The sequence below is a fragment of the Salvia splendens genome, chromosome 2, assembly GCF_004379255.2.
Source record: "Salvia splendens isolate huo1 chromosome 2, SspV2, whole genome shotgun sequence".
NCBI classification, from domain to species: domain Eukaryota; kingdom Viridiplantae; phylum Streptophyta; class Magnoliopsida; order Lamiales; family Lamiaceae; genus Salvia; species Salvia splendens.
The window spans coordinates 3725700-3740180 of record NC_056033.1 but is presented as its reverse complement, the minus strand read 5'-3'; the positions used below and the strand labels follow the sequence as shown (position 1 = coordinate 3740180).

Here is a 14481-nt window from a genome sequence, read left to right as displayed (position 1 = left end):
TTTCGGTTCGGTTCGGTTTTGAAAATACAAAAATTTCGGTTTTTCGGTTCGGTTCGGTTCGGGCGAAGAAAAAAACCGGAAAACCGAATAACCGAATTTTATATATATTCTATTAATTTAATATATTATATTATATATAATATATAGTATATTATTTTAATAAATTCTACTATATTATATATATTATATGTATTATTAAATTTATATTATATATAAATATACTATTAGTATATATAAAATAAAATAAATTACACACATATATATATTAATATTATATTTAGTTTTTTGGGTTTTTCGGTTTTTTCGGTTTTGTTCGGGTTTTTCGGTTTTTTAAGTTCGGTTTTCGGTTTTTCGGTTTTTCGGGTTCGGTTCGGTTTGGATTTTGAACTAAATTCGGTTTTTCGGTTTTGGTTCGGTTTTGACAAAAAACCGAACCGAAACCCGAATGCACACCCCTACCAGTACCTCTACTTTAACTACCATTCCCCTCATCTCTCTTACTTTACCATACTATTCTCCTAGTCTTTTCTACTTTACCAATTTTGTCTTAATTCTCGTGCCACCTCATCTGTCCATATTTTTATGAGACTGACAGAGTAGTCCTTAATTACGTGACATGTTCAATAACAATTTTAAATAACATGGAGATGACATGACAAAATTATTGTTGAAATGGAAAGTCAACGAATCAAAATGATTCTACTAATATGAATTTGTGATGATTAATTTGGTGGACTTTTTTATACGGAATTTGATATCTTTATGTATTTTTTGGCTCTAGTTGGATATTGTGACTTCTACTTCAGACTAAGAAGACATCATTTTATACTATTATGCCGTCTTGGATTCAATTAAGCTGTGTGAAATTCATTTTTGTGAAAATTTGCTACACGCTAAAAATTCATACTAGTACTATATTTTTCATCACATTCAAATTTAATAGTGAAAATATGAATTGACGTATAATTGGTACTATATTTTTTGACTAACAATCCAATTAAAAATATACCAGACTAGCTTTTATGTTTGAGACTTCTGAATAGTGTTATCGACCATTAAAAATCAGTACATCCGGGAAGTAACAATTTTACCTTTGTTATCCCCAATCATTATATGAAATATTGAGAAAATAAATAATTTAGTAGAATCTTGAATTGGGACACTTCTTTAAAAGCACAATTCATTTTCAATATAGATCCTTACACGAAATTTTCTAAATGATTCAAACATAAAGTATGATATGTTCCTATCACCAAAAAAAACGCCTTAAAAACCGCTGCTGCTTTTAATTGATTCAGATTATCAATAAAAGCATAAAACCTATAATAATGGTTACCTTTAAACTATGTACGTATGTTTGAATCATTTTATGACGAGAAAATGATAGATTGTAAAAAGTTTTCATGCTTGCTACCATAAGAATTGCATAAAAGGCCCATGATATCAATGTAACATAGATAGATGCATGCTTGATAAATTATTTTCACATATAAAAGCAAAAGAAGAGATATTGGGTGAAGATGGGGACCATGTTTGCCCACAAAAAAAGGCCAACTAACAAAGCAACTTTCACATTGGTCCTCATCAAAATATTAAGTGAATAAACAATGTTCATGGATAGAGGTCCTTATATATTAAATACTTATCTTTTGAATAGTATAGTAATTTTTTACTAAATGTGATTATGTATATGTAAAAATGACAGTAGGTGGATCCAATTTTTGAAACGTGAACGGAACTGTTAATAACAGTAAAAAGAATCTACCGAGTGGGATGAATTTGGTATGAAAAAGTTGTATATTTTGGTTGGCATTTATTCCAACCATATATAAATTTCACATTTTATCCCTCCAAACTTTGCAATATTTAACAACTGAATATTTCTAAATTTGAAATTGAAAATGGGCTTTACATTTGTACTTTAGAAGAGCCCATTGCTATATAATAAATCAAGGCCCAACTACAAGAGCTACATAAGAATAGAAAAACAAAAACCAGTCAATTTTGAACCAATTTTGCAGCACCTAGTAATGTTTATTCTTTGATGCATCAGCAGATATTACATCAAAAGGTTTAATTTTAAAGTTATAAAAGATGATAATTTACAGGAGTAATTCCCAGTTTAGTAAAGAGAGCTCAAAATTCTAATGGAATTAGGATCAGTGCAAATAAAATACTCATGTGACATGCCATCTAAAAGAACTCGAAATCCAGGTATTTACCCTCAGATTTCATGCCTGTCCCCACTCTTTTGTCACCACCGGGGCCTACACCGACGAACGTATGTTCGAGGGGGGTTCAACCTCGACTGGCCTAGGCACCTCTGGCGGCATACTGCACCGTATCAGAGCCCAATTCACACCTGCAAAGAAAGGGTGCTGCTTGATCTCAGTTGCTCCTCTTTTCACCCCAAGCTGGTTCTGTGGCTCCTTCACGAGCAGGCCACGGGTGAGGTCCCGGCTAGCGCAACTGGTAGGCGGCGCATCTGGGAATTTGAGCTGTTGCCCGACAACGTTAAAGAGTGTTGCGCGATTCCCTGAACCTTTGAATGGGGTTTTTCCATAGAGCAGCTCATGCAAGAATACACCAAATGTCCACCAGTCCACTGCACTGCCATTGCCTTCACCCTTGATCATTTCCGGGGCGAAGTATTCATGGGTCCCTACAAAGGACATGGACCGAGCTGCAGTAGGCTCTGCAACTAGCTCAGGAAAAGCACCGGATGGCGTCGTCCCAGGGTCTACCAGGGACTTACCAGATCTTCTCTTTCTCTTTTGATGGAAGATTCGAGGAAGAAAGCATGACGGTTGGATGCATGCTGATGATGGCTCGATGCAAGCTGGCTGTGCGCAGAATCTGGATCTTTGTTTGGAAGGATCGGAATGTAAAGCAGAGGTGGTTATTAGAGTTGGTGAAACTGCACATCTAAGGGAAAGGTCAAAGTCTGATAGCATGATGTGGCCATCTTCGCGGACCAGAACATTTTCCGGTTTCAGGTCTCTGTATACGACTCCTAGCAAGTGGAGGTATTCAAGCGCCAAAAGAACTTCAGCTGCATATAACCTGCACGCGCCGAACAAATACATCAGTAGGCAGCTTTACACAGATATCGGTTGGTCAGTGACAACATATATTTGATAGTATACCAATTATACTTTCATATATACCTTAAATTAGGAAGAAAAATATGGCAATGTTGAATAGGGTTAGAATGAGTTTTGTGAGGTTCTGATCCATTAAGTAGATAAAACACAGTACATCTCAGAAATCATACATCCAAGCAGGAGAGTCAGTGTTGGCATGAATGTTAGGAAGAGAGAGAGGATTCAATGAAGCCCTTCAAAATAGAATTCAAGATTTAAAGTAGATAAGCTCTGGGAAGATATATTTTACTTCTGGGAAGATAAGCTCTCATATAAGATAAATGCAGAATCAAAAGTAAGTATATTGCATTAGCTGTGGGAGATAAACCACGCACCTAGCAGCATACTCGGAGAAAAAGTTTCCACGATGCAGGTATTACATGTACCAAATAATTCACAAACTTTTTTAACTATCAATGGCCAATATAGATAAGTTGCCAATCACATAAAATCTTCAAAGAAATATACTAATGATTTGGCAATACCAATATATAACTAATCGACCAACAACTACAAGAAATGAAATCATATGACTCCTTGTTGCTTTTGCAAAGTTTTAACTAAGGGGTTGGTGTTTGGAATCAGCACTTGGGGTTATGGCCCACCAATTTAGTGCCTTAGAGCATCCGCAACGGTGGTGGGGAAGAAGGCCGCCGTCCGTGCCAACGGCGAGGACGAGGCTCGATGCATCGAGCAGCGCCGTGCCAGCGAGCAGTCGACGTGGCGGCACACGATTGGGCAACGGCATAGCCGTTGCCTTTGAATAATTTTTTTTAAAAAATTCGTTAATTAATTTTAAATAATGATAAAAAATAAAAAAAAAATTATTTTCCAAATCCCAAAAATATGGCCGTTTTTTTTGCCCGTTTTTCTGAATTTTTTTGATTTTTTCCCCCAAAATCATCTATAAATACACACATTCATCATCCATTTATCACATCAAATCATCTCTCATTCATAATTCTCATACAAACTATCAACGTATTCATCCCTCACTCAAAACCTCAAATGGATTTCACCCATATTATGGCCGAGGTGAGCATACGACGGTTGGCCAGAGGATCGAGACAAGACACACAGTGCGCGATACCCGAACCCACATTCAGTTACAAGAAGACCTAATCAACCACATGTGGATGAAATTCGGCAACGAGTAGTGGTTTTTTTAATTTTTAGTATTTTAATTATGTAATTTTTAATTTTTAGGCTTTTAATTATGTCGTTTTTATTTTATTTGTCATTTGTAATTTTATTTAGGTTTTTTTAATGAATTTTATTATTATGGAAATGTTATTGTTTAATTGAATTTTAAATTAATTGTGCTCGTCCTTGCGGAAGAGCACAGCTGTGGGTGTTGTGCTTTTGCCAGAGAGCAGGCAGAAAAAGTGAGGTCGGGCCCACAATCGTGCTCTAGCCCCGCTGGCAAGAGCACGATTGTGGATGCTCAAGGCTATTATTGAACTTTACATCCACTAATAAATGAGGAGTTGATTTTAATTATGAGGTTGTTGATTTATTTTAGGGATATTGGGTAATGGTTGGGTCATTAATCATTTTTATATAAGATTGTCATTTTGTTTTATTGATGCATCTATATCTATATTAGTCTCTACAGCCCGAACACAGAATAATCAGTCTTTATAGATGGTATTTCTAAATTCTAACCAACCAATCACAGTTACATACTACATATAATTGTGAATCACGAAAATATAAAATACTACTACTCATGACATAAGAGACATAATATATGAGGTAGTATTTTCCATTAAAAATGAAATCATGACCTATCACAATGTGCCTGATTATCTTCACCTACAATAGATATTTATGTTTCATTTATAGAGTATTGCCTCAAGATATCGAGTTTTCGAAGGTAGTTAATTGCGAGCACTATGTGCTACTGAGTCCACAAACACACAATATTTTTGAGGTAATGTCAATAAGTTACAACAACAAACACACGTTGCAAATCTCATAAAGAAATATTCGATGCATGATTAAATCAAAATCATCAATTCTACCAGAAACCTGGCCGAAAGTTGCAGCTTTTCTGCATAAAATCATTTGATTTTTGGTTGAAAATAATAAAAAATAAAAATTATAAACTCGACAGTTTTGAATCGAAACCAAGATGATTTCCGGCTGAAAATACAAAGCGAAAAAAATCAACGGTTTTGAATCGGTGTAAAAGATCCGTTAAATAAGAAAAAAGAAAATGAATTGTTTTAGTGTGAAAAGAGTCAACAACGCAAGTAAGACTTCGCTGTCAAAAAAAACGACTTGGCTAATGAGCAAATTCCAAAACTCTACCAAAAAAAAACCGATCAAAAAGCTTAAGCAACCGACGCTCTCACTAACCGTTTTCGACGCAGCCACCACCAAACGCCCTTAGATTCTCCGTCGTCCACCGCCGCGCACGCTAGCACCCTAGACGGCTATGATGTCGGAGAAGATGGTGGACCCCGCCCCCTCTATCACTCGCAATTCTTCCCAACAGTTTTCCGGCGAGTCTCCATCCGGTTCGCCCTCGCCGGAAGCACCTGATCGCTCATCCTCCTCCACTCCCAGCCCTTCCAGACAGCTCTATCTTCAGGTAATTGTCGAATTTCAATTGTTTTTTTTTTAAGTGAAAATTTCAATTGTAATTGAACTTTTGTTATGTGAAATTGTTTGCGGTGGAAGATAGGGCAAGTGTGCTGATGGTTTGGAGTTGATATTGAGACATTGATTGGTTGTGAGAAAACTCGAGTGTCTCCAATTTGAGTTTATTGGAGCGTAATCGCTTTAGAAAACATTTCCATTTTGCGTGGATAAATTCATTGTGTACAGCTACTTTAGAGACGATTGTATTTGCCGACTATACTTGCATTGGATGGTCTTAACTGGTTGGGATGTGATTAATTGACGATGAGTGGGGATAAAAGAGTTCTACTAGTAAAAACAGGAGGGGTCATATTGAGTTTTCAGACTATTAGCTCATCCTGCCCCCACTATCCTTTTTCTCATCGATGGAGAAAACTGTGACTCGTGTACTGTTCCCAGTTATTATAAACTGAGTTGATTAGCTGATGGGTAACTGTTATGTTTTCTTACAGGGTCAACCGCCTACGAGAGTTGAAGAGTACAGGCAGCTGTTTCGTCTTCCACCTGATGAAGTTAGTAAACTATAGTGTTTTATTATTGGCTCTGATTGACAAATTTTATGGACGGATTGTATATGTTTGGTCATGTTGGGGCTGTGTGAGATGAGTGATGATGGGAAACAACATTCGAGCTGTGTAACTTCATGAAATAGTACACCTCTATGTTTCCATTGCTTATTGGAACAGAAAACTGAAAGCAGCTTGTGGGAGGTTAAAATCATTTAGTTGAGTAGAGTACTAGAGTGCACATTTATGCTGCATTATCGTTTCCAGCACAGCAATATTTCAGCATTTCTTATCTAATAGACTAATTGGTGTTACCTGTAACTGTTCTATTAACTTTTTTGTGGCATGCTGCCTAATTATCTAAATCTTTTTTTTATTAATTTGATGAGTATTTCCTGTTATGAGGAGCGAATGGGTTTATTTTGTTGAATGTAGACACGGATCAGGCACCACCAGTTTGCTTTTCAATTTTCGAATACTAATGTTCTTGGTCATGGTAGATGGTTGAAATTTTATACAGTATGTATTAGACTTTGTACATAATTTACTTCATTTTCCTGAAACCTTTCAGGTTCTCATCCAAGATTTTAACTGTGCCTTGCAAGAGAATTTTCTTCTTCAGGTAACCCTCTATATTCTAAACAGATAATATTCAGTGTCTGTTCTACCATGGATTTGAACCAACCTTATTTTATTTGTTATTTCACAAGGTTTAAAGACAACTGATATTCCACTTCACTAATAGATTTAATATTTCTCCTTGCAGGGTCATATGTACCTTTTCGGTCACTATATCTGCTTCTATTCCAATCTATTTGGATTTGAGACAAGGGTCTGTTCTAGAGTTTGTGGTTTTCTTTCTTCTTTAACTTCTTAATTATAAGTTTGGGTACTATCAATATTGTGGCTAGACTGATTCTTGCTGTTTTTTTTCGATATTCTGCAATAGTATCATATGTTCAATGACCATGATGAATTTGTAATTTCTTTCTTCTTGAAACTTCTAAGTTTGAGTAGTATATATGCTGTGGCTATACTGATTCATGCAGTACTTCAATAAATTAGAAACAGTATCATATATTCCATGTTGTAGTTCTCGATGTATTCTTGATTCCTCTTCTTCCTAGAATAAATATACTCCATAAAGGAACACGAATTTTTGGCTTGTTTAAGTACATTGATATGTTTATGGTCATTGATGATGCAACAAAGAAAAATGTGATACTCAACTGCTCGAGGCTGCTAAATTCACTATGCTATACACAAATGGTACTTATATTTTTTTATTATGAATGTTTAAACTTTAATTGACTTGAAATTTCAGAAAATTATTCCATTTACTGAAATCACATCAATACGAAGAGCAAATGCGGTAGCTGTTTTTCCAACTGCTATAGAAATAATAGCTGGTGGCAAGAAGGTATCGGTCTATTTGCGTACAGCTTTGTTGTTCAATAGAACATTGTTTTCACATATAATTTAGGGTTGCTATATATGTTTTTCTTTTCATGCAGTACTTCTTTACCTCTTTGTTATTCCGTGACGAAGCATATAAGCTTATCAATGAAGGTTGGGTGCACCATGGTGGCAGATCTAAGGAAATTACAGATCAACAGGTTACTAAATGTGTTCATGATTAAACTTGTGCTCTGTTTCCAAACATGGACTACTAGCTTGTTTAAGTTGCATCATATCTTGTCAGTATTTGTCTTCCAAGTTTCTCATGCATTTGCCCTTTTACTTTTTCTTCGATTCGTTTTTATCAACTTGATGTCATTTTCTGGAACTGAATTAGTGGTTTGGCATAGAGCTTAGCATTAGCTTGACTTGATGCTACGTATTTCACAGTCTTAGTAATATCTGTTATTTCTGGAACCATGAGATCTAATCTTGTGAATGAGGGGATATAAGCTTTTGATGTCTTCTTGTCAATGTTCTATTATTATCATCATATTATGAGGTTCTATACACATACGTGAGTGTGTTGATAGATATGATGAAAATTCAAAAAGGTAGATGTTGGCATAAAATCATACTTTATTATCATGAATCGTTTTTAGATTTTTATTGTGCTTGTTAACTTTACAAGTTTGTCATCTCAATGAAGCTTGTGTTGGCATAAAATCTTGTGGGTTATTATTGCTCATAGCTGCACATATTTGGGTGATTATTTCTCATGGCCTCTCTTATTGTACTTTCTTGTTCTTGTCCAACTTAGGAGCCAAAGCTTGATGCATCAAGCCAGGAAAACGGAAGCTATATAATTGAAAAATCTATTAGCACCAGACAATCATTGGATGTGTCAGATATCATTGGAAGGTAACTATAATATGGTTCTGAAATTTAGTGAGGCTAATGAAGTGGTTTTAGAGCCAGTTTTGCTGTAACACTGATTTTCATTGAATTTATGATACCTGGGATATGTTTCTAAATGGGCAACATGTGTAACAAACAAATAACATAAAATACTGCTATTGTGGAAAAAGGTGAAATTAGACCATCCTCTTTAGCAGAGATATGGAAATTTGAAGCAACTGATACTTTGATGTTTGTGATGTTAGGGTTTATGAGTTTCGTAAGTCCATTTACAAAGAGATGAAAGACTGAAAGTATAGACTCCTATTTACATGATATTTTAATTTCACAATATGTTGATAAAGCCTTGGAAATTATGTACTAGTATATGGTTTCTTATAAATTAGGGTAATTAATAGTCGACATGAGCCTTAATTTAAAGGGTTTGCTCATAAGAATGTCCACAGATTCGATCAACGACTCTTCTTGCTTTTTCAGCAGATACAAATATATGTAGGCCTAAGGCGCGTACTTTTGTTTTTTTCTTGTTTAGCTGCATAAGGTTCTCTCCTACTAATGAATCACAAGTACCTCTCGATATAGTTTTTGGTCAGCAGTAAATACATTATCATGTAGCAATACCTATTTTTCATTTGAGTTTCCAACTGGACTGCTAGGGGTTTAGTACCTTTTGAGATAAGAATGATACCCTGAGAATGTAGCGTGTCAAAATATCATTTAAATATGAACGGGTGTTGCTCTGTGCACAGTGATAACAATCACCTCATATTGGAGGAATCCAAACATTTAGCCGATGGTGAGCCTGAAATTATCCCAACATCTTCAGTCATAGAAGTTAAGGAAGAACCAAATGCACTGCCTGCTCCTGTTACCGAGTGTTCATCATCAGAAAAATCTTTTACATGGGAACCTGAGCCTACTGATGCACCTGGAGGTTAGCAAATATAATATCAACTTGGGCTTCCGTATATTGTGAGTTAGTTCTTAAAGGTTGTATGTTGTACCAGGTTTCTAGATTCTTCATGTGTGAACGTATTGATCGGAGAATGTTCTTTCTTCAATTTCCACTGCATCTTCAAACCTTTATCCTGATTTTGGGTTTATGTGATGCAGTTCCTGAAGGCTACACCAGGGTTGCAGAGTCAAAGTTTCCGGTAGTACAACTAATTCATATGTAATGTTGATTTTAGGATGTCATCTTTATCACTGGATTGGTCATGAGCAAGCTTCATCCAATTATTGAGCTTCCTTTTATTTTGATGCAGGTACGAGCAGAGGAGTTCTTTAATATATTCTTCTCTGATGATAGTGTTAATTTCCATGAGTCATTTCATGCGAAGTGTGGTGATAAAGGTGATGTGTGAAGGCATTCGATGGCTTGTTATATCCTTATAGTGTCTTGTCCTTTGTTACTGGTGATCTTTTACGGGGTTTATTACAAACTAATCTTGAGTTATATCTGGTATACAGAAAATCTCCACAATGTTTGTGAAATTCTAACAGTGACTGAGTAAAGACCTGTTTAAAGAAAATTTTAAAATTGCAAATGCCCATTTGTCTTTTTTTTCTACTTATAAAATTGCAACAGTAACGGAATTTGTTGACAAAAGAAAATCTTAAGGTGGCATTTACACTAATGCAAGAGTACATTTTTCATTTAAATGCATAACTTGGTTACTCCGTCCGTCCACGATCAAGTGTCCTAAGTTCACTTGGCACGTGTTTTAAGAAATGTAATGGAAAGTGGGTAGAAAAAGTTAGTGAAGTGTGAGTCATACCTTTGTATATTAGTTTTAAAATAAAATGTGAGTAGAATGAGTTAGTGGAATGTTGAGTCCATTACCAAGTAGTTAAAAGTAAATGGGACACTTAACTGTGGACGGACGAAAAAGGAAACTTGAGACACTTAATCGTGGATGGAGGGAGTATTTTTTATAATGGCAAACATCGGGGGTTAATATATGTAGTTGATCATCTTTATACGTTATTTAACCACTGTGCTTGACGTTATTTTACTGTTTCCCTAACAGATTTCAAGTGTTCATCATGGCAACCTCATGAAAAATTTGGGCATACCCGTGATGTATCATTTCAGCATCCAATTAAAATTTATTTTGGTATGCCTTGTTCAGGTCATGTTCATGTTAGAAATGTTGTTTCCTGCCCCTTAAGTGATGCTTGGGAGCTTATTCTCTAACGTTCATGCATGTCAGGTGCAAGATTTGGTAGCTGTCAAGAGGTTCAGAAATATAGGGTTTATAGGAACTGGCAAGTTTCATTATTATATACTCCAGTATTACTTTGTTGTTCACGATGGTGATTGTTATTACTTGTGAAGATGTGTTATAGATAATAATAATAAATTCATGATTCATTATAGATCTTTATGATTAAATGACTACACATGAATTATAATTTTACAATATTTAGGGATTTTTGTTTCAACTCTCCCCTACATATAGAAAAATATTATGCTGACTCCTTTGGCATTAATCTAGTTAAGCATGAGGTTTTCTTGGACTGTCAACAACAAAATAGGACTTGGTTAGTGTATCCAGAGGCTTGCCTTGCCTTTCAGCTAAGTCTTACCAGAAAGATGTGCAAGTAAATAATGATAATAAAATAGGATATTTTGTGGATATTTCTTGCTAGTTGGTATGTGATAAATTGATTAGAAACGATGTTTTGATCCGGTCATAGCTTAGCAAATGGGGAGTGCTCAGATGACAAGGTTAGCAAATGAACATTTTCATTCTCAGACATTGATTTGTGGAGGATATTGGCTGTCAGAAGAATTATTTTGTAATTTTTTTCATCTTCATTATATCTGATAAAAGAATATAACCTGCACCTCTCTAGAAATTGAGCAGTGCTACTTTATATGCTAAACAAATTATCGGTCTGGTGTGATTTACAGATCATAATATAGGGTAAACTAGCAGGTTGTCCCTATGTATAAAATAGTCCATATGAACCTTTCAAGTTTATTTCTTTGCAAGTTCATGTGTTGTTTTTTGTTGAGGGGTAAATTCATGTTCGTCAATCTGAAATCCGCGAAGGGGTAGTTATAGCATGTTATTATACGTGATATAATAATAGTTCCTTTATTAGTCAGTCAAAGACCTAGGCTACCTATTAACCATAATAATATATTTACTGAAATGTATGAGCTCAAATGACGTTAATTGATACTTTTTGGTCAATGCAAGCAGCGAGATTTTCCATTCTATTCTATAAGATTTGAGTGGTGGTTGCATAATATTTGTCTGCTGGTTGAAAACTATTATCTTCCTTACCATCTCCACTTTATCATGCAGCCATTTGATCATTGATACTTCTCAAAATATTAGTGATGTTCCATACGGTGACTACTTTGCTGTTGAGGTATTGATTTCTTACGTACTGCTGAAACACTTCTAGCTAGATGTGATTGATTCTGTTAGGAGCATACCTGATTTATTTTTCTAGTCATCCTTGTTGCTCTATCTTCCCTCCTCTATGACATCCTGGTCACCTCCATCATTGAATTTTGTCCCGTCTTAATTACTACTAGAGAGAGGGATCTTATTCTGCTTTTTTGATTGTCCTTATAAGGGACGCTGGGATGTCGAGCAAGTGGGAAATGATTCAACACCTTCCTGCACTTTGAGGGTTTACACCAATGTCGCCTTTTCAAAGAAAACGATGTGGAAAGGTGTGTCTTCAAACATATACATTCTATGGCAAAATTCTTGCCCATGAAGAAGAAGAATATTATCTTTACATATATAACTTTACATGTCACATTGGGTCCAGAAAACTGTTCGTGGAATGATATTATATTGCAAATATTAAAGTATGATACAGTATTACTTTATCTGAACTGTTAAGTTGCTGTTGCACCCTAGGCTAGGTAGATGCTATCGTTGGATGCTGTACAAGAGGATATGATTGATACTTTAGATTCCTTAGGCACCCATCAAATACAGTAGGAGTAATACATAAGAAATCTTTCCATATATTTTTTGTTTGTATCTTCCAGAGTCCAAACACAGCTTATAAATAGATAAAACATTCTAGCTGAATTGTTCACAAAAATATTGGTTTGAGTGCTGATTGGGTGCTAATTTGCAGGCAAAATAGTACAGTCTACAGTGGAAGAGTGCCGAGAAGCTTATGCAATTTGGATAGACTTGGTATCCTCCCATTCTTGAACCAACAATTGATTTTTCTATTTTTCCTTTTCCTCGAATACATCTGGCACAGTTGATCTAATAGACTGATAATTCAGGCACATGAGGTGTTGAAGCAGAAGAAATTGGAGAAAGGAGGTATTTCTGTTGTTTATATGTGCCGGATATGGAAATACTATCTTATTTTGATATGGATTTTTTTTTGGTTAACTTCGTCTATTATTCTCATTCTATCACAAAAAAACCTGGTCAGTACTAACTATGTGATTCTACAAATCTCATCTAATTCATAGGGGTTTCTGCTTCCAACATGAATACAAATATAGTTCAACCAGAAAAGCAAGCAAACAGTCTGCAACACCTGGAAGCAAAGTCGAGTGATCCGGGAATACCAACTACCTTACCTGATGTGACGGATATGAACCAACAAGTCACTTATATTCCACAAGGAAATGCCAGCCCGGCTTTGACTGGATCTCTGTTTACAGATACCCTTGCCAAGTTCTATTCATCAATGAAACATATGAGCACTCCATCCCTACTTCTGGTCGTTGCTATTGCTGTAATTCTTGTTTTAATGCAGGTAAACTTGCCAACTGATTACATGGTTGAAATTTTCTACCATTGCATGTCATTTTAATTTTGGCAGCTAGGATAGGAGAACCGTTGAGTAACTAGCATATAGTCGGAAAATTAGAATCTTCTTTATTTATGACCTGAAAGTGATCTCCTGGGATCACTCGAGAGATCGCTGTGCGCCATATTAGGAGTAACAGATTATGCAACTGCACTGAGCCTTTGCTTGTTTGATTTCTACAGCTAAGCATCCTCGTCTTACTAAGTAGACCCCAGCGGATCCATGTGATCCCTCAGGCAGGCTGCGCGAACGGCTTGGGAAATAGAGGAGACGCAGTTGGTAGGCAAATCAAGTATCTGAAGGAGGAGATGCATTTTGTGGAGACTTTGCTGGAGAAGATGCAAGATGAGCATGCTCAACTAAAAGAAAAATTGAGAGAATTAGAGTTGTTCAGGAACTGAGATATAAAGGTATTTTGTATACATCCTGAGGCATTCTTTTATTTTGGTGAAAGCTTGTCCTGTCTAACCGAGTTTAATTGTACATCTGTAAAGAAGGATATCTGTATTTTTGATGACTATATTTGATGGTGCAATTGATGGTTTAGCGTTTTGGGGCTGAAGTCCTAATTTTAGAAATTTGAAAATTATTTTGATTTTTGGAAAAAAATAAAAATATTGTATATGTCTGTTAATTACTACTTAGTGTTTGTCTTTAAATATGGAGTATTTGATACTCCTTTATTAAGGGATTCATATTTATTTTTTTAAGACGTTTATTTTGGGCAAAAATCAAACACTTTATTCCTTTTTAGCACTTTATTATTTCTTTTACTAACTAAATGCCACTTTTTTAAATCCCCAGTCAGTAGTATTTAAGTTGTTAATTGAGCCAAAATCACTCTGACCTTAAATTTTAAAGGTTACATCAATTTTTGGAAAAAAGGACCAATTCATAAAGCAAATAAGTACTCCCTCCGTTCCATAATAATGGTGATATTTCTTTTTGGCGTGAAGATTAAGAAAAAAGTGTGTAATGTATTAAATAAAAAGATAATAAAGTATTATGAGAGAAGAAAAAGTAGCGATAAGAAAGTAAGAGAGAAAAAATAACTGAGAAGA

General features: G+C 35.4%; 2 protein-coding genes across 2 annotated transcripts; one reads left to right on the top strand and one right to left on the bottom strand.

The window, feature by feature from the left end:
- Positions 1 to 2013: 2013 nt before the first annotated feature.
- LOC121759976 (serine/threonine-protein kinase D6PKL2-like) lies at positions 2014 to 3086 on the bottom strand. The gene has a single exon (XM_042155569.1). It carries the CDS (start codon positions 3084 to 3086, stop codon positions 2268 to 2270), a length of 819 nt encoding a protein of 272 aa, XP_042011503.1. The 3' UTR covers positions 2014 to 2267.
- A 2307-nt stretch (positions 3087 to 5393) lies between these two features.
- On the top strand, positions 5394 to 13982 carry LOC121784213 (protein VASCULAR ASSOCIATED DEATH 1, chloroplastic-like). Its single transcript, XM_042182380.1, has 18 exons — positions 5394 to 5739; positions 6242 to 6301; positions 6867 to 6917; positions 7062 to 7127; positions 7620 to 7715; positions 7810 to 7911; positions 8514 to 8614; positions 9361 to 9545; positions 9725 to 9765; positions 9877 to 9964; positions 10642 to 10728; positions 10825 to 10879; positions 11929 to 11995; positions 12206 to 12305; positions 12725 to 12786; positions 12882 to 12921; positions 13077 to 13366; positions 13603 to 13982. The coding sequence occupies exons 1-18, from the start codon at positions 5584 to 5586 to the stop codon at positions 13819 to 13821; spliced, it is 1866 nt and encodes a 621-aa protein (XP_042038314.1). The 5' UTR covers positions 5394 to 5583; the 3' UTR covers positions 13822 to 13982.
- Positions 13983 to 14481: the final 499 nt, after the last annotated feature.